The following is a 23338-nucleotide window of genomic DNA, read 5'->3' as shown; positions in this document are numbered from 1 at the left end:
TATGATGTGATTGCATTGTCAGATCATGCACCTATGAAACTAACTTTGGAACTCTCTGATAATATTCACATACCTCAGTGGAGATTTAATATTTCATTGTTGCAAGATTCAACTTTTGTAAATTTTATTAAAGAACAAATTTCTCTATTTTTTGAATTGAATACAACTGAAGGAGTGTCAAATTTGGTTACTTGGGATGCGATGAAATCTTTTCTTAGGGGACAGATAATTTCATATTCGGTAGGTTCAAGAAGGAAAACTAAGGCGAAACTTTTACTGATCACTAATAGGATTAAAGAAATAGATAAACTCTATTCAGTAACACCTAGTGAAGATCTCTTTAAGGAAAGGGTGGAAATCCAAGCACAACATGATTTGCTTTTGACCTTTCCCATTGAACAGCAACTTTTTAATTCCAAAAGCCAATTTTATATACATGGAGACAAATCAGGCATATTATTAGCTGGTCAGTTAAAAGCAAATATGGCTAGAAGACAGCTCCTGAAAATACGAAGACCTGATAGAACTGCAACGGCAGATCCTTATGAAATTAATAAGATATTTGTGGATTTCTACTCTAATCTTTATGTCTGAATTGTCAGATAATATTACTTTTATGGATAGTTTTTTTGCAAAAAGTGAATATACCTAAAATCTCTATTCAAGATATGAATACATTAGATGCAACTATTAAACAAGAGGAAATAGCAAGGGCTATATCCTCTCTCCAATCAGCTAAGGCTCCAGGACCAGATGGATATACAGTGGAATTTTATAAGACTTTTACTGATATACTTATACCTCATTTATGTCAAATTTTCACTGACTCTATATCCTCTGGGACTCTCCCGAAAACTTTCTATGAAGCTTCAATCTCCTTAATTCCTAAAAAAGATAAAGATTTATCTGAATGCGCCTCTTATAGACCAATTTCTCTATTGAATGTGGACTTTAAAATTCTCTCTAAGATCTTGGCTAATGGACTTGAGAATATTTTACCTACTGTTTCTTCCAATGACCAAACTGGATTTATTAAAAACAGATATTCACATTTTAATGGAAGAGGCGCAGTCGACGTTTCAGGCCGAGACCCTTCGTCAGGACTAACTGAAGGAAGAGTGAGTAAGGGATTTGAAAGTTGGAGGGGGAGGGGGAGATCCAAAATGATAGGAGAAGACAGGAGGGGGAGGGATGGAGCCAAGAGCTGGACAGGTGATAGGCAAAAGAGGATACGAGAGGATCATGGGACAGGAAGTCCAGGGAGAAAGACAAGCAGGGGGACCTCAGGGGATGGGCAAGAGGTATAGTCAGAGGGACAGAGGGAGAAAAAGGAGAGTGAGAGAAAGAATGCGTGCATAAAAATGAGTAACAGCTGGGGTACGAGGGGGAGGTGGGGCCTAGCGGAAGTTAGAGAAGTCAATGTTCATGCCATCAGGTTGGAGGCTACCCAGACGGAATACAAGGTGTTGTTCCTCCAACCTGAGTGTGGCTTCATCTTTACAGTAGAGGAGGCCGTGGATAGACATGTCAGAATGGGAATGGGATGTGGAATTAAAATGTGTGGCCACTGGGAGATCCTGCTTTCTCTGGCGGACAGAGCGTAGATGTTCAGCAAAGCGGTCTCCCAGTCTGCGTCGGGTCTCACCAATATATAAAAGGCCACATCGGGAGCACCGGACGCAGTATATCACCCCAGTCGACTCACAGGTGAAGTGGTGCCTCACCTGGAAGGACTGTTTGGGGCCCTGAATGGTGGTAAGGGAGGAAGTGTAAGAGCATGTGTAGCACTTGTTCCGCTTACACGGATAAGTGCCAGGAGGGAGATCAGTGGGGAGGGATGGGGGGGACGAATGGACAAGGGAGTTGTGTAGGGAGCGATCCCTGCGGAATGCAGAGAGAGGGGGGGAGGGAAAGATGTGCTTAGTGGTGGGATCCCGTTGGAGGTGGCGGAAGTTACGGAGAATAATATGTTGGACACCCACCCCACCAGCCTCCGGGTCCAACATATTATTCTCCGTAACTTCCGCCACCTCCAACGGGATCCCACCACTAAGCACATCTTTCCCTCCCCCCTCTCTCTGCATTCCGCAGGGATCGCTCCCTACACAACTCCCTTGTCCATTCGTCCCCCCCATCCCTCCCCACTGATCTCCCTCCTGGCACTTATCCGTGTAAGCGGAACAAGTGCTACACATGCCCTTACACTTCCTCCCTTACCACCATTCAGGGCCCCAAACAGTCCTTCCAGGTGAGGCATCACTTCACCTGTGAGTCGACTGGGGTGATATACTGCGTCCGGTGCTCCCGATGTGGCCTTTTATATATTGGTGAGACCCGACGCAGACTGGGAGACCGCTTTGCTGAACATCTACGCTCTGTCCGCCAGAGAAAGCAGGATCTCCCAGTGGCCACACATTTTAATTCCACATCCCATTCCCATTCTGACATGTCTATCCACGGCCTCCTCTACTGTAAAGATGAAGCCACACTCAGGTTGGAGGAACAACACCTTATATTCCGTCTGGGTAGCCTCCAACCTGATGGCATGAACATTGACTTCTCTAACTTCCGCTAGGCCCCACCTCCCCTTCGTACCCCAGCTGTTACTCATTTTTATGCACACATTCTTTCTCTCACTCTCCTTTTTCTCCCTCTGTCCCTCTGAATATACCTCTTGCCCATCCTCTGGGTCACCCCCCCCCGTCTTTCTCCCTAGGCCTCCTGTCCCATGATCCTCTCGTATCCCCTTTTGCCTATCACCTGTCCAGCTCTCGGCTCTATCCCTCCCCCTCCTGTCTTCTCCTATCATTTTGCATCTCCCCCTCCCCCTCCAGCTTTCAAATCCCTTACTCACTCTTCCTTCAGTTAGTCCTGACGAAGGGTCTCGGCCTGAAACGTCGACTGCGCCTCTTCCTATAGATGCTGCCTGGCCTGCTGCGTTCACCAGCAACTTTGATGTATGTTGCTTGAATTTCCAGCATCTGCAGAATTCCTGTTGTTTGCATTCACATTTTAATATTCAAAGACTATTAAACATTATTCACTCTTCTCCATCTGAAGAATCTGAATGTGCTGTTTCTCTTGATGCAGAGAAAGCCTTTGATAGGGTGGAGTGGTCTTACTTATTCGAGGTTTTGGAAAGATTTAATCTTGGCCCGGGATTTATTTCCTGGATCAAATTGATCTATCATGCTCCTGTAGCTGCTGTTATAATAATAATCAAAAACCTCCCTATTTTAGATAACATAACATTACTCAACAGGGTAACATTACCTCTCAGCCCTTTATTATTTAACTTGGCCTTAGAACCCCTTGCTATTGCTCTTAGAGATTCTAACACCGTTCAGGGTATTAAGAGAGGGGACAAAGTACACAAGGTTTCATTATATGCAGTTTATATTTCAGATCCTAAGAAATCTATTCCTTCTATGTTATCTATATTTTCTGAATTCAGTAGTTTTTCTGGGTATAAATTAAATTTACACAAAAGTGAGTTATTTCTTATTAATAATTACTCAGATCCAAATCATCAAATCATTAAGTACCTTTTAGTATTGCTAAAAATTACTTTACCTATCTTGGTATTAAAATTACTAAAGATATGAAGGATCTCTATACATATAATTTTTTTCCATTAATTGGCTACACCAAACAAATGCTTTCTAAATGGTCGCCTATGACATTATCATTAACAGGTCGAATTAATGATATTAAAATGACAGTTTTACAGAAATTTTTATATATATTTCAGGCAGTTCCTTCTTTTGTTCCTAAAAAGTTCTTCGACAGAATAGGTTCTATAATTTTATCTTATATTTGGAATAATAAAAATCCTCGATTGAGTAAACCCTTATTGCAGAAATTTAAAAAGGATGGTGGTATGGCTTTGCCTAACTTTAGAATGTATTATTGGGCAATTAATATTCGATGTATTACTTTTTGGATTCACTATTCAGATATACATGAATGTCCTTCATGGCTGGATCTAGAAGTAAACTCCGTGAAAGGATTCTCTTTGGCCTCTTTACTGGGAGTTCCTCTTCCCTTTTTGTTTTCTAAGATTAGCAGACAAGAATTTAATCCCATTATTAAACATACATTAAGAATTTGGTTTCAGTTTCGTAGATTTTTTGAGTTAAATAATTTTATTCTTTCTAGTAATATCCATCTCAATTATTTTTTTAAGCCATCAACTTTGGATAAGGCCTTTTTAATTTGGAAAACCAAGGGAATAATAACTTTTTCAGATTTGTTTTTAGAGGGCTGTTTAATGTCTTTTTCTCAGTGGATAAATATGATTTATCTAATGTACACTTTTTCTAGATATTTACAAATTAGGAATTTTTTACGTGGTTTGTTACCAAATTACCCTTCTGCTTATCCACCTAATATGACAGATGTTCTCTTTCAGTTTAAACCATTTCAAAAAGGGTTGATAGCTATAATCTATAAACGGTTATTGAGTTCACGAATGATATCTAATGACAAAATTAAACGCGCCTGGGAATCGGAACTTCAAGAGTCATTTTCAGATAATGAATGGAGTAAAATTTTTCATTCGGTTAACAACTCATCTATTTGTGCCCATCATTCCTTGATACAGTTCAAGGTAGTGCATCGGGCCCATATATCAAAGGATAAACTAGTGCGTATTTTCCCCAATAATAATCCTATTTGTGACGGATGTGATACTGAGCTGGCCACTTTAACTCATATGTATTGGTGTTGTATAAAGCTAGATAATTTTAGGAGAGATGTTTTTAAAATACTATCAAAAGTTTTGGATCTGCATCTACAACCTAATTTACTTACGGCAGTTTTTGGGATGATCCCATCGGAAGCAGGAAATATTCCTGTTTCCGCTCAACGTATGATAGCCTTATCGACCTTACTGGCTAGGAGAACCATTTTACTGAAGTGGAAGGATTCTGATCCACCTACGGTCTTTTATTGACTCTCCTCCATTATGTCCTGTTTAAGTTTAGAGAAAATACGAAGTTGGACATTTGATACATCCTTTAAATTTGAGCAAATATGGCGACCTTTTATCGCATATTTTCATTTAATTTGATTTATTACTCTTCCAGTCCTTTTTTTCGAAGTTTTCGATTTGATCAGAAAGTCTTTCTTTCTTTTTTGGTCGTATCCTCAAAATGGACTGCCCAGTCCCTTTTTTTTTGGTTTTTTTAAGTATATAGTGTAGTGGGTTTTTTTTTTCTTTTCACTTAAAGCCCGATGTTTTTTCCTTTCTCTTCATAAACTGGTAAGAGGAGAATTGTTATTTTCATTTTTTTTAAATTATATATTTTATACTAGTTTTAACAATATCTATGATTTTGACAATGTCTATCTTAATCTTGGTTTATATTGTTACTTGTAGATTTTAAATTAATCTCCTCTTGATTGTATTTATAGAAACATAGAAAATAGGTGCAGGAGTAGGCCATTCGGCCCTTCGAGCCTGCACCGCCATTTATTATGATCATGGCTGATCATCCAACTCAGAACCCCGCCCCAGCCTTCCCTCCATACCCCCTGATCCCCGTAGCCACAAGGGCCATATCTAACTCCCTCTTAAATATAGCCAATGAACTGGCCTCAACTGTTTCCTGTGGCAGAGAATTCCACAGATTCACCACTCTCTGTGTGAAGAAGTTTTTCCTAATCTCAGTCCTAAAAGGCTAAGCTTTTTTTAAATCAATAAAAAGATTAATAAAGAAAGGAAGAAATGCTTTCAGCATGGACTGGAAGGGCAGAAGGCCCGGTTTCCGAGCCGTACTTTTCTACAGTACATGACTAAAAGATTCAGGCACTGGAGGGCTTGAGTTCTAAGGAGAGATGGGATAGGCTGGGCCAGTGTGGGTCAGCGTGCACAGGGTAAATAGGACAAGGTATAAGTTGGGCAGGGTGTGCAATCTCAAATTTACTGAGGGAGAAAACCAGGAGCTCCTCTAGCTCCTACTGCCACACTCGGGTAAGATGAGTCTATGGTTTCAAAGTGGCTACACAGGCTGCCACGGTGGAAAAGGCGGCGTACAACATGCTTGCCTTTATTAGTTGAGGCACTCAGTACCAGAGAGCCAGAGTGAGGAAGTTATATCACAGCTTTGTAAAACTCTGGAGTGTTACATTCAGTTCTGCTCACCCCATCACAGGAAGGATGTGGAGGCTTTGGAGAGGGTGCAGAAGAGGTTCACCAGGAGACTGCCTGGATTAGAGAGCATGATAAAGTGGGGCGTATTCTCTGGAGTGAGAGAACGTGATAGAAGTTCATAAAATTATAAAAGGTATAGAAACATAAACATAGAAACATAGAAAATAGGTGCAGGAGTAGGCCATTCGGCCCTTCGAGCCTGCACCACCATTTATAATGATCATGGCTGATCATCCAACTCAGAACCCCGCCCCAGAATATAGATAGGGTATACAGCGAGGATCTTTCTCCCAGGGTCAAGATGACCAATACCATGCCTTTAAAGATGGCTGGGGTCCAAGGGGTAGGTACACGGATGGCTAAGGTCCATGGGCAGGTCAATGGGACTAGGCAGTTTAAATGGGCCAGCATGAACTAAATGTGGGGGAGAGGGGTTTCAAAGTTCAAGACAGATGTGTGGAGAAAGTTTTGTTTCTACACAGAGTAGCAGGAGCCTGGAATACATTGCTAGGGCTGGTAGTGGAAGCAGAAACTATAGAGGTCTTCAAGAGTCTCTTAGACAGGCAAATGAATACGCAGGGTATGTGGAGATATGATAACATTGTGTAGGCAGAAGGGACCAGTTTAGTTCAGATCAGGTTTAATATCACCGGCATATGTTATGAAATTTGTTATGTGGCAGCAGTATATTGCAATACCTAATAATAAAGGCTGTAAATTACAGTAAGTATATATATTAAAAAAGTTAAGTTAAATAAATAGTCCAAAAATTCAAAAATCAAAGTACTGAGGTAGTGTTCATGGGTTCAACATCCAGTCAGAAATCTGATGGCAGAGGGGAGGAAGCTGTTCCTGAATCATTGAGTGTGTGTCTTCAGGCTCCTGTACCTCCTTCCTGATAGAACATGCCTTGTTTTCATTGTTACTATGTGGTGGAGGTCCTTACTGATGGACGCTGCCTTTGTGAGGCATCGCTCCTTGAAGATGTCCTGGACATTACGGAGGCTAGTGCTCGTGAATTTCATCTACTAGTTTAACTAGCTAGTGGGCCAAAGGGCTGTTCCTGGGCGTTCTGTACATTTGCTGATGATACAACTATTGTTGGCAAGATCTCAGGTGGTGACGAGAGGGCGTTCAGGAGTGAGATAGATCAGCCAGTGGAGAGGTGTCGCAGCAACAATCTTGCACTCAACCAATTGTGGACTTCAGAAAGGGGAAGACAAGGGAACACACACCAGTCCTCATCGATGGATCAGACGTGTAAAGATTTCAAGTTCCTGGGTGTCAACATCTCTGAAGATCTATCCTGCCGCCACATATCGATGCAGTTACAAAGGAGGCAAGACAGCAGCTATATTTCATTAGGAGTCTGAGAAGATTTAGTATTGTCACCAAAAACACTAGCACATTTCTACAGATGTACTGTGGAGAGCATTCTAACTTACTGCATCACCGTCTGGTACGAGGGTGGGTTGTGGGGTGGGGGGGCCTACTGCACAGGAACGAAATAAGCTGCAGAGAGTTGTAAACTCAGTCAGCTCCATCATGGGCACCAGCCTCCCCAGCAAACAGGACATCTTCAAGGAGTGAGGCCTCAAAAAGGCGGCGTCCATCATTAAGGACAGTACATTTTTCCATAGATGCTGCCTGGCTTGCTGAGTTCCTCTAGCATTTTGTGTGTGTTGCTGGTGATATTAAAACTGATTCTGAAATAACAAGGTGGACTATACCGATAAACATAACTGGTCACTATCTAAACAACCACAAAAGGCAGAAGAGCCCTCATGGATTACCTGCAGGATGTGTAACCCCTTAAGAGACTCGACTGCAAGTTCACAGACCCCATCACAGGTCAGGTCAACGTAGACCATGGACAGCAAGGGGTTCAGGAAGCTTCTTCTCCAGAGCAGCCGGAACTCTCCTCGGAGTTGGGAAACCAGGCCTGACTCCACCGCCTCAGGGTCGGGGATACCCCCAACACATGACTTGTAGCACAGCAGCTCCTACAGAGAGAGAGAGAGAGAGAAGCCAGTTCAGGGAAGTCGTCCGTAGCCAAGGCTCCGAAATGGTTATCTCACAATCTCTTGTCGCCAATCGTTACCTCTCCATTCCCCTCCCACCAGAGACTGAATGGACTTTTGGCTGTAAGTCAAACTTTCCACAGGACCATAAGATATCGAAGCAGAATTAGGCTATTTGGCGTATCGAGTCTGCTCTGCCATTTCATCATAGCTAATCCATTTTCCCTCAGCCTCAATCTCCTACCTTCTCCCCATATCCCTTCATGCCCTGACTAATCAAGAATCTGTCAACCCCTGCCTTAAATATACTCCATGACTTGGCCTCCACAGCCACCTGTGGCAAAGAATTCCAAAGATTCACTACTCTTTCGCTAAAGAAGTTCCCCCTCATCTCCGTTCTAAATGGAGATCCCTCTATTCTGAGGCTGTGTCCTCTGGTCTTAGACTCTCCCACCATAAGAAACATCCTCTCCACATCCACTCTATGAAGGCCTTTCAACATTCGATGGGTCTCCAAAGTTTACTAAGCAGAGACATTCAGTGGAAAGTATCCCTTTCCCAATCTGAACAATATTTGCATTTGCACAGTTTTGTCTTCTAGTTGATCTTTCATTGATCCTGTTATAGTTACTATTCTATAGATTTGCTGAGTATGCCCGCAGGAAAATGACTCTCGGTGTTGCATGTGGTGACATTTATGTACTCTGAGAATAACATTTACTTTGAACTTCTAACAAGGTTTGCTCCTACCTTTACACCAGGACTCTGAAGAATAAATCCTTCAGGCTTACTTTGAATTTGGATTTCATAGGAAAACAAAGCTTTTATGAAAAACTACACATAAACAAAGTCTGATTAATTACCAATGTTCAAAAGAAGACAAACGGTGCAAATAAAAAAAATGCTGAGAACATGAGCTGTAGAGTCCTTGAAAGTGAGTCCATAGGTTGTGGAATCAGTTCAATGTTGTGCTGAGTGAAGTTATCCACACTGGCTCAGGAGTCTGATGTCAAAATCAAAGTAAATTTAAAGTTGATTATCAAAGTACATATATGTCATCATGAACTACCTTCAGAGTCATTTTCTTGCAGGCATTTACAGGAAAATATAGAAATAATAGAATTTGTGAAAAAATACATGGAGTGTCAGGTTGGAGATATGTATCTACCAAAAGAGGTGTAAGGCTCTCCTTCCCTCTGGTAGCCTGCAGGTCACCTGTGGGTAAGGTGTAGCAGCTACTCAGCCACTGCCGCCCCCCCCCACCCCCCCCCGATCAGGGTCACATGCAGCCATGGGAGCAGCTGGTGGATGGTCGTATGAACAGCTGATGTATATCACATGATGATGATGACGTCAACTCCTCATCATCATCAGATCACAAGTCCTGGTTATACGACCACTGACACCAGGCAGACAACCCCGAAGAGTATTGATAATGACAGGAGTCACCCATCTTGTAAAGGCACTGCCCAGAAGAAGGCAATGGCAAACCACCTCTGTGGAAAAAACTCATGGTCATGAGCTCATGATCGCCCACGTCACACGACACGGCACGCAATGATGGTGATGATACATTAGCAAAGACTGACAACCAACCAACATGCAAAAGGCAAACCGTGCAAATATAGAAAATAATACTGAGTGCGTGAATTGTAGAGCCCTGGGAGCTGGAGCTTGGACTTGTAATTTTGATATTCTGGTGTCAACACTGTGCTTCCCTCTCAGAATGGAGTGAAGCAAAGTACTGAGTACTGATGACGGGATGTTATGTGGAGGTGAGGCCTAATTTGGAGTATTCTGCGCCGTTTTGGCCACCTACCTACTGGAAGGATGTAAATAAGGTTGAGAGATTACAGAAAAAAATTCACAAGGATGTTACTGGGTCTGGAGGACCTGAGTTATAAGGAAAATTGAATAGGTTAGGAACTTATTACTCAGAACGTAGAAGATTGAGAGGAGACTTGAAGGAGGTATACAAAATTATGAGGGATATAGATCAGGTAAATACAAGCAGACTTCTTCCACTGAGGTTGGATGGGACTACAACTACAGGTCACGGGTTAAGGGTGAAAGGTGAACAGTTTAAGAGTAACATGATGGGTAACTTCTTCACTCAGAGGGATCCTGAGAGCTGCCAGCACAAGTGGTGCACGCGAATTTGATTTCGATGCTTAGGAAAAGATTGGATGGTAGAGGTATAGAGGGCTGTGGTCCCAGTGCTGGTTGATGGGAGTAGGCAATTTAAATGGTTTGGTCATGGACTAGATGGGCCAAAGGGCCTGTTTTTATTCTATATTTTTCTATGACTCTGTGACTGTGAAGTCTGTTTCCCAATTTTACTCTGCAAATATAGAAAATAATCCTGAGTGCGTGAGTTGTAGAGCCCTGGGAGCTGGAACTTGGACGTAATTTTGATATTCTGGTGTAATATTGTAATTTTCAATATTCTCTATATTGAACGGAATTTGACACTGAAATACAAATGAAAGGAAATAAATGAATGAATAAGACAGCAATATAGATTTAACCGCTACTTTATTAGGTACCCTTGTACATCTGCTTGTTAATGCAAATATCTGATCAGCCAATCATGTGGCAGCAACTCGATGCATAAAAGCATGCAGATATGGTCAAGAGGTTAAGTTGTTGTTCAGACCAAACATCAGAATGGGGGAGAACTGTGATCTAAGTGACTGACTATGGAATGATTGTTGGTGCCAGACAGGGTAGTTTGAGTATCAACAATCAACTATCAGGCTCTTGAACCAAAGGGGATATCTTCACCTGCTCCATCATTAAAATGTTATGACCAATGAACTCACTTTCAAAGACTCTTCATCTCGTGTTCTTGGAATTTATTACTTATTTATTTACAATTTATATACTTATTTCTGTATTTGCACAGTCTGTTGTCTTGTGTACTCTGGTTCAACGTCCTAGTTAAGTGGTCTTCCATTGATTCGGTTATGGTTATTATTCTATACATTTATAAAGTCCACAAGAAAATTCATCACAGGGATGTATATGGTGACATATATACTTGTGTACTTTGATAATAAATTTACTTTGAACTTTAAAGAAACTGATCTCCTGAAATTTTCATACACAACAGTCTCTAGAGTTTAGAGAATGGTGCAAAACAAACAAAAAAAATCCAGTGAACGGCAGTTCTGTGGGCAAAAACTCCTCCTTCATGAGACACATTAACATCAGGGGATCAGAGGTGGAGAGGGTCAGCAACTTTAAATTCCTCAGTGTTGTCATTTCTGAAGACCTGCCCTGGACCCAGCTTGCAAATGCAATTACAAAGAAAGCATGGCAGTGCCTATAGTTTCTTAGAAGTTTGTAAAGATTTGACATGACATCTAAAACTTTGACAAACTTCTATAGGTGCGTAGTGAAAAGTGTATTGAGTGGCTGCATCACCACCTGGTATGGAAACACCAATGTCCTTGAATGGAAAAGCTACAAAAAGTTCTGGATACAGCCCAGTCCATCATGGGTAAAGCCCTCCAAGCCATTGTGTACCTCTACACAGAACGTTGTCGCCGGAAAGCAGCATCCATCATCAGGGACCCCCACCACCCAGGACCTGCCCTCTTCTCACTGCTACCAGCAGCAGGAAGGTGGTACGGGAGCCTCAGGACCTACACCACCAGGTTCAGGAACCATCAAGCTCTTGAATCAAAAGGGTTAATTTCACTCGCCCAGTCATTGAAATGTTCCCACAACCAATGATCTCACTTTCAAGGACTCTTCATCTCATGTTCTCAATAACTATTGTTTATTTATTATCGTTTCTTTCTTTTTACATTTGCACGCTGGTTGCCCAGCACCCGGAGCAGTCTTTCACTGAGTCTATTATTCTATAGTTTCGTTGGGTATGTCCACAGTGAGCACATGGCCAAGTGGTTAAGGCATTGGACTAGCGACCTGAAGGTCGTGAGTTCGAGCCCCAGCTGAGGCAACGTATTGTGTCCTTGAGCAAGGCACTTAATCACACAGTGCTCTGCGACGACACTGGTGCCAAGCTAATGTCCTTCCCTTGGACAACATCGGTGTCGTGGAGAGGGGAGACTTGCAGCATGGGCAACTGCTGGTCTTGCCCAGGCCCGCACCCTGCAGAGTGAAGACTTTCCAGGCGCAGATCTATGGTCTCGCAAAATTAGCGGATGCCTTTATTTTATGTCCACAAGAAAATGAATCTCAGGGTTGTATACGGTACATATATGCAATCTGATAATATATTTATTTTGAACTTTTTAAACTTTGAACATCAGAGGAAAATGGCCAGACTGGTTCAAGCTGACAGGGAGGTGACAGTAACTCAAATAACCACCTGTTACAGCAGTGGTGTGCAGAACACGTCAAACCTTGAAGCAGATGGGCTACAGCAACAGAAGACTGCAAACATACAGAAATACACTTTGTAGCCATTTGATTAGGTACCTCCTGTACCTAATAAAGTGGCCACTGAGCACGGTTTTTTTCTATAGCACAATATCCCTCCCCTTCAGAACAAACTATGCCCCAGAAACAGCTTTAATTCTTGATCATCTCCTCGTGCGACCACTGTTGTAACATGGGGAACTCGGCAGTCCATTTGCACACAGCAAGATCCCACAAACACCAACGAAGCATCAACAGGATGATCTAATCAAAGGAATTATGGCTCTGTATTGTCACTAGAATTCAGAAGAATAAAGGGTAACCTATTGAACGGTGAACGGAGTGGATATGGAGAGGCTGTTTTCTTTAGTGGGGGAGTCTAAGACCAGAGGACACAGCCTCAGAATAGAGGGACATCAGATGGAGTTTCTTTAGCGAGAGGGTGGTGCATCTGTGGAATTTGTTGCCACAGGTGGCTGTGGAGGCCAAGTCATTGGGCATATTTAAGGCCGAGGTTGATAGATTCTTATCAGTCAGGGCATGAAGGGATATGGGAGAAGGCAGGAGATGGGAGCTGAGAGGAAAATGGATCAGCCATGATGAAATGGCAAAGCAGACTCAATGGGCCAAATGGCCTAATTCTGCTCCTACATCTTATGGTCTAAATGTTGACTGAAGGATAACTCTCCGTAGGGTACCAGGAAAGCTCCTCTGCCCTGCTAATTTATTTTAATACATTTTATTTAGAGATACAGCACAGTAACAGGCCCTTCCAGCCCGATGAGCCCACACAGCCAGATTATACCGTGACTAATAACCGTACATCTTTGAGAAAGAATAAAAGGGATTTGCTTTATTTGCCACGTGTGCATCAAAACTCTAATCTCAAACCTCTGCTGCCTTACGGCTATACCCACTCATGAGAAAGACTTCAGGAATAAACCCCCAAGGGAAAAATTATTTATTTATCGAGATAAAGCGTGGAGTAGGCCTTCCAGCTTTTCGAGCCATGCCACCCAGCAACCCCCAATTTAATCCCAGCCTAATCATGGGACAATTTACAATGACCAATTGACCTACCAACTGGTGTGTCTTTGGACTGTGGGAGGAAACCGGAGCACCCGGAGGAAACCCACGTGGTCACGGGGAGGACGTACAAACTCCTTATAGGCAGCGACGGGAATTGAACCCACGTCGCCTGTACTAACCACTACGCTACCACACCGTTCATGCATCTGCAAAATCCGGAGCTGGAGGTCCAGGGGGGTCCAACGTTGAGTTTAACATTGATTGGTAACTCCTGCAATGCCACTAGTACTAAACTGTATCTGTCTCTGCCTTTCCTCTGGGTTCATCAAATGCAAAGAGAGGGGGGCCTGCTACATGGGCAACAGCTTGCTCAGTATATGGTACTGCCCTAGCTTGTGTATCACATGGACATCTAGAATGCAGCGTTCATGGTCAACCCCAACAGAGGGCCTCAACATCGAAACATACCGTGAAATACCTCATTTAACCAACACAGATCGAGGATTTGCAGGAGACAACCCACAAGAGTCACCATGCTTCCACAGCATGCCCACACGTTAGGAAACCGGAGCACCCGGAGGAAACCCCCATGGTCACAGCCAATAACTGGACCTGTTGTAATAGTGTCATGCTAACCACTAGGCTATCACACCGGCCCTCACGATGACAGTTTCATGTTCCGTTGAGGGAAAAGATATTCCCTAGATTTTATGGTACACATATATTGATGAAGGTAGCGCAGTAGATGTAGTGTATATGGATTTCAGCAAGGCATTTGACAAGGTACCCCATACAAGGCTTATTGAGAAAGTAAGGAGGCACGGGATCCAAGGGGACATTGCTTTGTGGATCCAGAACTGGCTTGCCCACAGAAGACAAAGAGTGGTTGTAAACGGATCATATTCTGCATGGAGGTCAGTGACCAATGGTGTGCCTCAGGGATCTGTTCTGAGACCCCTTTTCTTCGTGATTTTTATAAATGACCTGGATGAGGAAGTGGAGGGATGGGTTAGTAAATTTGCTGATGACACAAAGGTTGGAGGTGTTGTGGATAGTGTGGAGGGCTATCAGAGGTTACAGTGGGACATCGACAGGATGCAAAACTGGGTTGAGAAGTGGCAGATGGAGTTCAACCCAGATAAGTGTGAGGTGGTTCATATTGGTAGGTCAAATATGATGACAGAATATAGTATTAATGGTAAGACTCTTGGCAGTGTGGAGGATCAGAGGGATCTTGGGGTCCGAGTCCATAGGACACTCAAAGCTGCTGTGCAGGTTGACTCTGTGGTTAAGAAGGCATACGGTGCATTGGCCTTCATCAACCATGGGATTGAGTTTAAGTGCAGAGAGGTAATGTCACAGCTATATAGGACCCTGGTCAGACCCCACTTGGAGTACTGTGCTCAGTTCTGGTCACCACACGACAGAAAGGATGTGGAAACCATAGAAAGGGTGCAGAGGAGATTTACAAGGATGTTGCCTGCATTGGAGAGCATGCTTTCGCATGCCATAGGTTGAGTGAACTTGGCCTTTTCTCCTTGGAGTGACGGAGGATGAGAGGTGACTTGATAGAGGTGTATAAGATGATGAGAGACATTGATCATGTGGATTGTCAGAGGCTTTTTCTCAGGGCTGAAATGGCTGCCACAAGAGGACACAGGTTTAAGGTGCTTGGAAGTAGGTACAGAAGAGACGTCAGGGCAAGTTTCTTTTAAATGCAGAGTGTGGTGAGTGTGTGGAATGGGCTGCTGGCAATGGTGGTGGAGGCAGATACCATAGGGTCTTTTAGATAAGTATGAGGAACTTAGAAAAATAGAGGGCTATGGGTAACCCTAGGTAATTTCTAAAGTAAGAACATGTTTGGCACAGTATTAATGGGCGGAAGGGCCTGTATTGTGCTGTAGCTTTTCTATGTTTCTACGTGTATGGCCAAAGAACAGGATAGGTGGGGAGGGAATCCCAGTGGATTACAATCAGGTACTCGAAGGCAAGGTCACTTGTGATGGGACACACAAATTCGGGAGACTTCGAGATACCATGTAGAAGGGGTTGGGGGTTGCGGTGGGGGGGATGCAGCACAGAAGCTTAGTGCTTGGAGCATCACTTTACCCTGCCAAAGATCACTGATCGGGGTTCAATTCCCGCTTGGTCTGAAGGAGTTTTAGATTCCCCTGTGACCATGTGGGTTTCCTCTGGGTGTTCCGGTTTCCTCTCACATTCCAAGGGTTAGAGTTAGTGAGTTGTTGGCATGCTATTCTGGTGCTGGAAGTGCGACAACACTTGTTTATTTTGATTGTTATTTATTGCGATACAGTGCAGAATAGGTCCTTTCAGTCCTTCAATCACATCGCTCTGCAATCCCGATTTAATTCTAGCCTAATAAGAGTCGTAGTCATGGAAAAGTGCAGCACAGAGACAGGATCTTCGGCCCATCTAGCTCATGCTGAACCATTTAAACTGCCTACTCCCATCGACCTCTGGTACTGCATGTAAATCATTGTGCAAGCCAGTATAGTACTGTGTGACCTGGGCTGCCCCCAGCACATCCTCAGTACATTTCACTGTATGTTTTAATGCGCACGTGACATATAAAAGCTAAAGCTGAACTCATTACCTGCCCATAGGTCCCCAGAAGAATTTCCTTCACTCCATCGAAGTCCACATCAGCCACAATAGCACAAAGGACACTGTCATACTGGTCACTCTCTGGAAGGATGGCCTGGTCACCGAGGCCATTCTTCAGCACATCCCTGCCGTCAGAAAAGGCAACGAATCAAACGCTGAGGATCAAGTCTGTTACTGTAGCACCAACAAGCCCCCCCCATCTATGATATCTGGTGCTCATGGTGCAGCCTCGACATTGGTGAGACCTAACACAGGCTGGGGGAAGCACTTCATCAAGCCCCTTCACTCCATCCGCAATAGGCAGGCAGTCGCAGTGGCCGCCCATTTCAATTCAACTTCCCCATTCGCATTCTGACATGGCAGTCCGTGGCCTCCTTCACGAGGCCACTTCGTAGTTGGAGGAGCAACAGCTCATATTCCATCCGGGTAGCTCCAACCTGATGTCATGAACATCGATTTCTCCAACCTCTGGTAGTTTCTCCCCCCTCCCCTCCTCTTTCTCCCTTCCCCATTCCAGCTCTTACCCCTTCCCTGTCTTCTTTTTCTCCCATGGTCCACTCATCCCTCCTATCAGATTCCTTCTTCTTCATCCCTTCACCTTTTCCACCTATCACCTTCCAGCTTGTTGGCCAGCCCACATTTGGAGTACTGTGAGCAGTTTCGAGTCCCATAACTAATGGTGTAAGTCCAGAAGAGGTTTATGAAAAGGATCCCAGGAATGAAAGGACTAACCTCTGAGGAGAGTTTGATTATTCAGTGTCTGTACTCGCTGGGTTTAGAAGAATGAGGGGGAAATCTCATTGAAACCTATCTAATATCGAAAGGCCTAGATAGAGTGGGTACTCCCTGTAGTGGGGGAGTCTAGGACCAGAGAGCACAGCCTCAGAATAGAGGAACATCCCTTTAGAACAGAGATGACGCGGTATTTCTTTAGCCAGAGTGTAGAGAGACATGTACATTAGTTGGGTAATTGGTCACTGTAAATTAATGCGTAGGTGGGGGGTAAAACCCATGGGATGAGAATGTGGGGAGAAGAGGTTATGTGTAAATATTTGTGGGGGGAAATGGGACTACACTGAAGACCAGTATTGCTTTAATGGGCTGAAGGGCTACACCACCAGGAATTAGAATATCACATTCAGCCAGTTGGGCATGGAGCTTGAGGTTTGGTATGTTACCAAAGACACTCACAAATTTCTACAGATGTACTGCGGAGTGCATTCCAACTGGCTGCATCAGCGTCTGGTATGGGAGGAGGGGAGATGAGGAGGGAAGACAACTGCACTGGATTGAAACAAGCTGCAGAGAGCTGTAAACTCAGTCAGCTCCATCATGGGCACCAGCCTCCACTGCATCCAGCACATCTTCAAGGAGGAATGCCTCAAAAAGGCGGCATCCATCATTAAGGACATCCAGCACCCTGGGCAGGTCATGCCTTGTTCTCATTGCTACCATCAGGGAGGAGGTACAGGAGCCTGAAGACACACACTCAATGATTCAGGAACAGCTTCTTCCCCTCTGCCATCCCATTACTGAATGGACATTCAACCCATGAACTTTTTCTTTCCTCTCTATTTCCACTACATATTTAACTTTTTAAAATTTATTGATTTATATTTGCATTTGCACAGTTTGTTGCCTTCTATGCTGTACTTGATCTTTCACTGATCCTATTAAAGTTACTATTGTATAGTATGCTGCAGGAAAAAGAATCTCAGGGTTGTAAGCGGTGAGGTGTAAATGTACTTTGAACGTTCCTTACTGTAATGCAGTTTTTATTATTAAGTATTACACTGTACCGCTGCTGCATAACAACAGATTTCACACCACATGCCGGTGAGATGAAACCTGATTCTGAATGGACAGGTGGCTTACCCAATATCCACGCACCAACAACAATGTGCAGGTAGAGGCCCCTTCAACACAATAAAACATCAAAGGAAGTTTGCAAACAAGAGAAGATCTGCAGAAGCTGGAAATCCGAGCAACACACACAAAATGCTGGAGGAACTCAGCATCTATGGAAAACAGTACACTTGACACTCTGTGCCGAGACCCTTCAGCAGGTCTGGAGAAAAAAAATCTGAGGAGTAGGTTTAAAAGGTGTGAGGAGAGGAGGAAGAAACACAAGGAACCGAGAGGGGGAGGGGTGAAGGAAAGAGCTGGGAAGTAAATTGGTGAAAGGGATACATGGAGAAGGGGGGACAGAAGGCCATGGAAGCAAGAACAGGAGGGAGGAGCACCAGAGGGAGGCGATGGGCAGGCAAGGAGATAAGGTGAGAGAGGGAAAAGGGGATGCGGTATGGTGGGGTGGGGCATTACCGGAGGTTTGATCAATTGCTGTTCACGCCATCAGGTTGGAGGCTACCCAGACAGAATATAAGGTGTTGTTCCTCCATCCCGAGTGTGACCTCATTGTGATAGTGGAGGAGGCCATGGATGGATATACTGGAATGGGAATGGGAAGTGGAATTAAAATAAGTGGCCACTGGGAGATCCCACTTGTTCTGGCGGACAGAGCGTAGATGCTCGGCGAAGTGGCCTCCCAACTTACGTTGGATCTCACCACTACACAGGAGGCCACACCGGGAGCAGACACGGTATATGACCCCAACAGTCTCACAGGTGAAGTGTCGCCTCACCTGGACGGACTGTTTGAGGCCCTCAATGGTAGTGAGGGGGGAGGTGTAAGGGCAGGTGTAGCACTTGTTCCACTTGCAAGGGTAAGTGCCAGGATGGAGACCAGTGGGGAGGTACAAATGGACAAGGGAGTCATGTAGGGAGCAATCCCTGCGAAAAGTATGAACTGGGGGTGGGGGGGGACAGGGGAACGACGGAAAGACGTGCTTGCTGGGGGGATCCTGTTTGAGATTGTGGAAGTTACGGAGTATTATGTGCTGGAGGCGGAGGTGGGTGGGGTAGTAGAAGGATGGGGTAAGCACAGATGCCTGTGAAATGGAAGAGATGTGGTTGAGGTAGCGTTGATGGCTGAGGAAGGGAAGCCTCTTTCTTTGAAGGAGGTGGACAATTGCCCTGGTTGGCCAGGATTCCCAGAGACCCTAAAGGAGCAAAGGTTGAAGGGGGACATGAACAACACAAAAGGGCAAACCTCAAGCTGCGGTGAAATCCCAGGCTTTCTTACCGCTTGGGGAATACTCAGGGAGAATTTCCCATAAACTGACCACGACAGATTTAGGTTGTAACAAAAATCCCGACTTCCTCGACAACTAACCTGTACACCACGGAGAGTTCAATTGTGGAGGTCACCAGCAAGTCGTAACTACCCAGACAGTCATGGCCTTCACCAGAGTAGCTACCTGCATGAGGACAGAAAGAAGTAAGATCCTTTCGTAGGATGCTGTTCAAGAAGTCGTATGTCTGAGGGGTGCAGAGGGACATGGGGGGGGTGGGGTGAGAGGTGGGGGGCGAGGGGGCTGGCAGAAAGGGTTGGGTAGTGGAGAGCGGATGGGGGACAGAGAGGATGGGGAGGAAAGAGGGGAGAGGATGGGGTGAGGGTGGTGGGGAGAGTGGGAGAGGGGAGGGGGGAGGGGGAGAGAGGGGGAAGAATGGAGGGGATGAGGGAGAGGGAGAGAGTGGAGAGGGGAGAGGGTGAGGGTGGAGAGAGGGGAGAGGGTGGTGGGGGGAGAGGGTGGAGGGAGAGGGGAGAGGGTGGGGGGAGAGAGGGGAGAGGGTGGGGAGGGAGTTGGAGGGGGAGAGGGTGGGGAGGGAGTTGGAGGGGGAGAGGGGTGGGGAGAGAGGGGAGAGGGTGGGGGTGGAAAGAGGGGAGAGGGTGGGGGAGAGAGGGGAGAGGGCGGGGAAGGAGAGGGAAGAGGGTGGTGGGGAGAGAGGGGAGAGGGAGAGAGGGGAGAGGGAGAGAGGGGAGACGGTGGGGGTGGAGAGAGGGGAGAGGGTGGGGAGGGAGAGGGAAGAGGGTGGAGGGAGAGAGGGAAGAGGGTGGAGGGAGAGAGGGGAGAGGGTAGGGAGGGAGTTGGAAGGGGAGAGGGGTGGGGAGAGAGGGAAGAAGGTGGGGGAGAGTGGGGAGTGGGAAGGGGAGAGAGGGGAGAGGGTGGGGGGAAAGAGGGGAGAGGGTGGGGGAGAGAGGGGAGAGGGTGGGGGAGAGAGGGGAGAGGGTGGGGGTGGAGAGAGGGGAGAGGGTGGCGGGAGAGAGGGGAGAGGGTGGGGGGAGAGAGGGGAGAGGGCGGGGAAGGAGAGGGAAGAGGGTGGTGGGGAGAGTGGGAGGGGGAGGGGGGGAGAGAGGGGGAAGAGTGGAGGGGATGAGGGAGGGGGAGAGAGGGGAGAGGGGAGAGGGTGGGGGTGGAGAGAGGGGAGAGGGTGGTGGGGAGAGAGGGGAGAGGGTGGGGAGAGAGGGGAGAGGGTGGAGGGAGAGGGGAGAGGGTGGGGGGAGAGAGGGGAGAGGGTGGGGAGGGAGTTGGAGGGGGGAGAGGGGTTGGGAGAGAGGAGAGAGGGTGGGGGAGAGTGGGGAGAGGGTGGGGAGGGAGTTGGAGGGGGAGAGGGTGGGGAGGGAGTTGGAGGGGGAGAGGGGTGGGGAGAGAGGGGAGAGGGTGGGAGTGGAAAGAGGGGAGAGGGTGGGGGAGAGAGGGGAGAGGGCGGGGAAGGAGAGGGAAGAGGGTGGGAGGAGAGAGGGGAGAGGGTAGGGAGGGAGTTGGAAGGGGAGAGGGGTGGGGAGAGAGGGAAGAGGGTGGGGGAGAGTGGGGAGTGGGAAGGGGAGAGAGGGGAGAGGGTGGGGGGAAAGAGGGGAGAGGGTGGGAGTGGAGAGAGGGGAGAGGGTGGGGGGAGAGGGGGAGAGGACGGGGAAGGAGAGGGAAGAGGGTGGTGGGGAGAGAGGGGAGAGGGTGGGGGGGAGAGAGGGGCGGGGGGGGGGGGGGAGAGAGGGGAGAGGGTGGGGGTGGAGAGAGGGGAGAGGGTGGGGAGGGAGTTGGTGGAGGGAGGGGGAGAGGTTGGGGAGGGAGTTGGGGGGGAGGTTGGGGAGGGAGTTGGGGGGGAGGGTGGGGAGGGAGTTGGAGGGGGAGAGGGTGGGGGAGAGTGGGGAGTGGGAAGGGGAGAGAGGGGAAAGGGTGGGGAGGGAGTTGGAGGAGGGAGGGGGGGAGGTTGGGGAGGGAGTTGGAGGGGGAGAGGGTGGGGAGAGAGGGGAGGGGGTGGGGGTGGAGAAAGGGGAAAGGGTGGGGAGGGAATTGGAGGGGGGGAGAGGGTGGGGAGAGAGGGGGGAGAGGGGAAAGGGTGGGGAGGGAGTTGGGGGAGAGGGGTGGGGAGAGAGGGAAGAGGGTGGGGGAGAGTGGGGAGTGGGAAGGGGAGAGAGGGGAGAAGGTGGGGGCAGAGAGGGGAAAGGGTGGGGAGGGAGTTGGAGGAGGGAGGGGGAGAGTTTGGGGAGGGAGTTGGAGGGGGGAGAAAGTGGGGAGGGAGGGGAGGGGGAAGGGGAGAGAGGGGAGAGGGTGGGGGTGGAGAGAGGGGAGAGGGTGGGGGTGGAGAGAGGGGAGAGGGTGGGGGAGAAGGGGGAGTGGGAAGGGGAGAAGGGAAGAGGGTGGGGGAGAGGGGAAAGGGTGGGGAGGGAGTTGGAGGAGGGAGGGGGAGGTTGGGGAGGGAGTTGGAGGGGGGAGAGGGTGGGGGGAGAGAGGGGAGGGGGAAGGGGAGAGAGGGGAGAGGGTGGGGTGGAGAGAGGGGAAAGGGTGGGGGCAGAGAGTGGAAAGGGTGGGGAGGGAGTTGGAGGAGGGAGGGGGAGAGGTTGGGGAGGGAGTTGGAGGGGGGAGAGGGTGGGGGGAGAGAGGGGAAGGGGAAGGGGAGAGAGAGGAGAGGGTGGGGGTGGAGAGAGGGGAGAGGGTGGGGGAGAGGGGAAAGATTGGGGAGGGAGTTGGAGGAGGGAGGGGGAGAGGTTGGGGAGGGAGTTGGAGGGGGAGAGGGTGGGGGAGAGAGGGGAGGGGGAAGGGGAGAGAGAGGAGAGGGTGGGGGTGGAGAGAGGGGAGAGGGTGGGGGTGGAGAGAGTGGAGAGGGTGGGGGCAGAAGGGGAAAGGGTGGGGAGGGAGTTGGAGGGGGGAGTGGGTGGGGAGAGAGGGGAGAGGGTGGGGGGAGAGAGGGGAGAAGGTGGGGTTGGAGAGAGGGGAGAGGGTGGGGTTGGAGAGAGGGGAGAGGGTGGGGGAGAGAGGGGAGGGGGAAGGGGAGAGAGGGGAGAGGGTGGGGGTGGAGAGAGGGGAGAGGGTGGGGGTGGAGAGAGGGGAAAGGGTGGGGAGGGAGTTGGAGGAGGGAGGGGGAGTGGGTGGGGAGGGAGTTGGAGGGGGAGAGGGTGGGGAGAGAGGGGAGAGGGTGGGGGGGAGAGGGGATGGGGAAGGGGAGAGAGGGGAGAGGGTGGGGGAGAGAGGGGAGAGGGTGGGGTTGGAGAGAAGGGAGAGGGTGGGGGGAGAGAGGGGAGGGGGAAGGGGAGAGAGGGGAGAGGGTGGGGGGAGAGAGGGGAGGGGGAAGGGGAGAGAGGGAAGAGGGTGGGGGTGGAGAGAGGGGAGAGGGTGGGGTGGAGAGAGGGGAGAGGGTGGGGGCAGAAGGGGAAAGGGTGGGGAGGGAGTTGGAGGAGGGAGGGGGAGAGGTTGGGGAGGGAGTTGGAGGGGGGAGAGGGTGGGGAGGGAGTTGGAGGGGGGAGAGGGTGGGGGGAGAGGGGATGGGGAAGGGGAGAGAGGGGAGAGGGTGGGGGAGAGAGGGGAGGGGGAACGGGAGAGAGGGGAGAGGGTGGGGGGAGAGAGTGGAGAGGGTGGGGGTGGAGAGAGGGGAGAGGGTGGGGGCAGAAGGGGAAAGGGTGGGGAGGGAGTTGGAGGGGGGGGAGAGGGGTGGGGAGAGAGGGGAGAGGGTGGGGGAGAGTGGGGAGTGGGAAGAGGAGAGAGGGGAGAGGGTGGGGGGAGAGAGGGGAGAGGGTGGGGGGAGAGGGGAAAGGGTGGGGAGGAAGTTGGTGGAGGGAGGGGGAGAGGTTGGGGAGGGAGTTGGAGGGGGGAGAGCGTGGGGAGAGAGGGGAGGGGGAGAGGGTGGTGATGGAGAGAGGGGAGAGGGTGGGGGTGGAGAGAGGGGAGAGGGTGGGGGTGGAGAGAGGGGAGAGGGTGGGGAGGGAGTTGGAGGAGGGAGGGGG

The 23338-nt window shown here is 48.1% G+C and overlaps 1 protein-coding gene across 4 annotated transcripts in view; it reads right to left on the bottom strand.

The window, feature by feature from the left end:
* Positions 1–23338, bottom strand: part of kptn (kaptin (actin binding protein)) — a 55226-nt gene that overhangs the window by 6227 nt on the left and 25661 nt on the right. For all 4 annotated transcript variants that reach the window (XR_010019851.1, XM_063063500.1, XM_063063501.1 and 1 more), the window contains exons 9-11: positions 19451–19535; positions 16208–16343; positions 7948–8157 (exon numbers count right to left, since the gene is read on the bottom strand). Coding sequence is in view for 3 of the 4 variants with exons in the window: in XM_063063500.1 (XP_062919570.1) it covers positions 7948–8157; positions 16208–16343; positions 19451–19535 (431 nt within the window). In the remaining variant the exon portion in view is untranslated. The remainder of the gene's footprint in view (positions 1–7947; positions 8158–16207; positions 16344–19450; positions 19536–23338) is intronic.

The sequence above is a fragment of the Mobula hypostoma genome, chromosome 12, assembly GCF_963921235.1.
Source record: "Mobula hypostoma chromosome 12, sMobHyp1.1, whole genome shotgun sequence".
Classification (NCBI taxonomy): Eukaryota; Metazoa; Chordata; class Chondrichthyes; order Myliobatiformes; family Myliobatidae; genus Mobula; species Mobula hypostoma.
The sequence above is the reverse complement of the archived record's forward strand: the minus strand, read 5'-3'. Positions and strand labels throughout refer to the sequence as shown.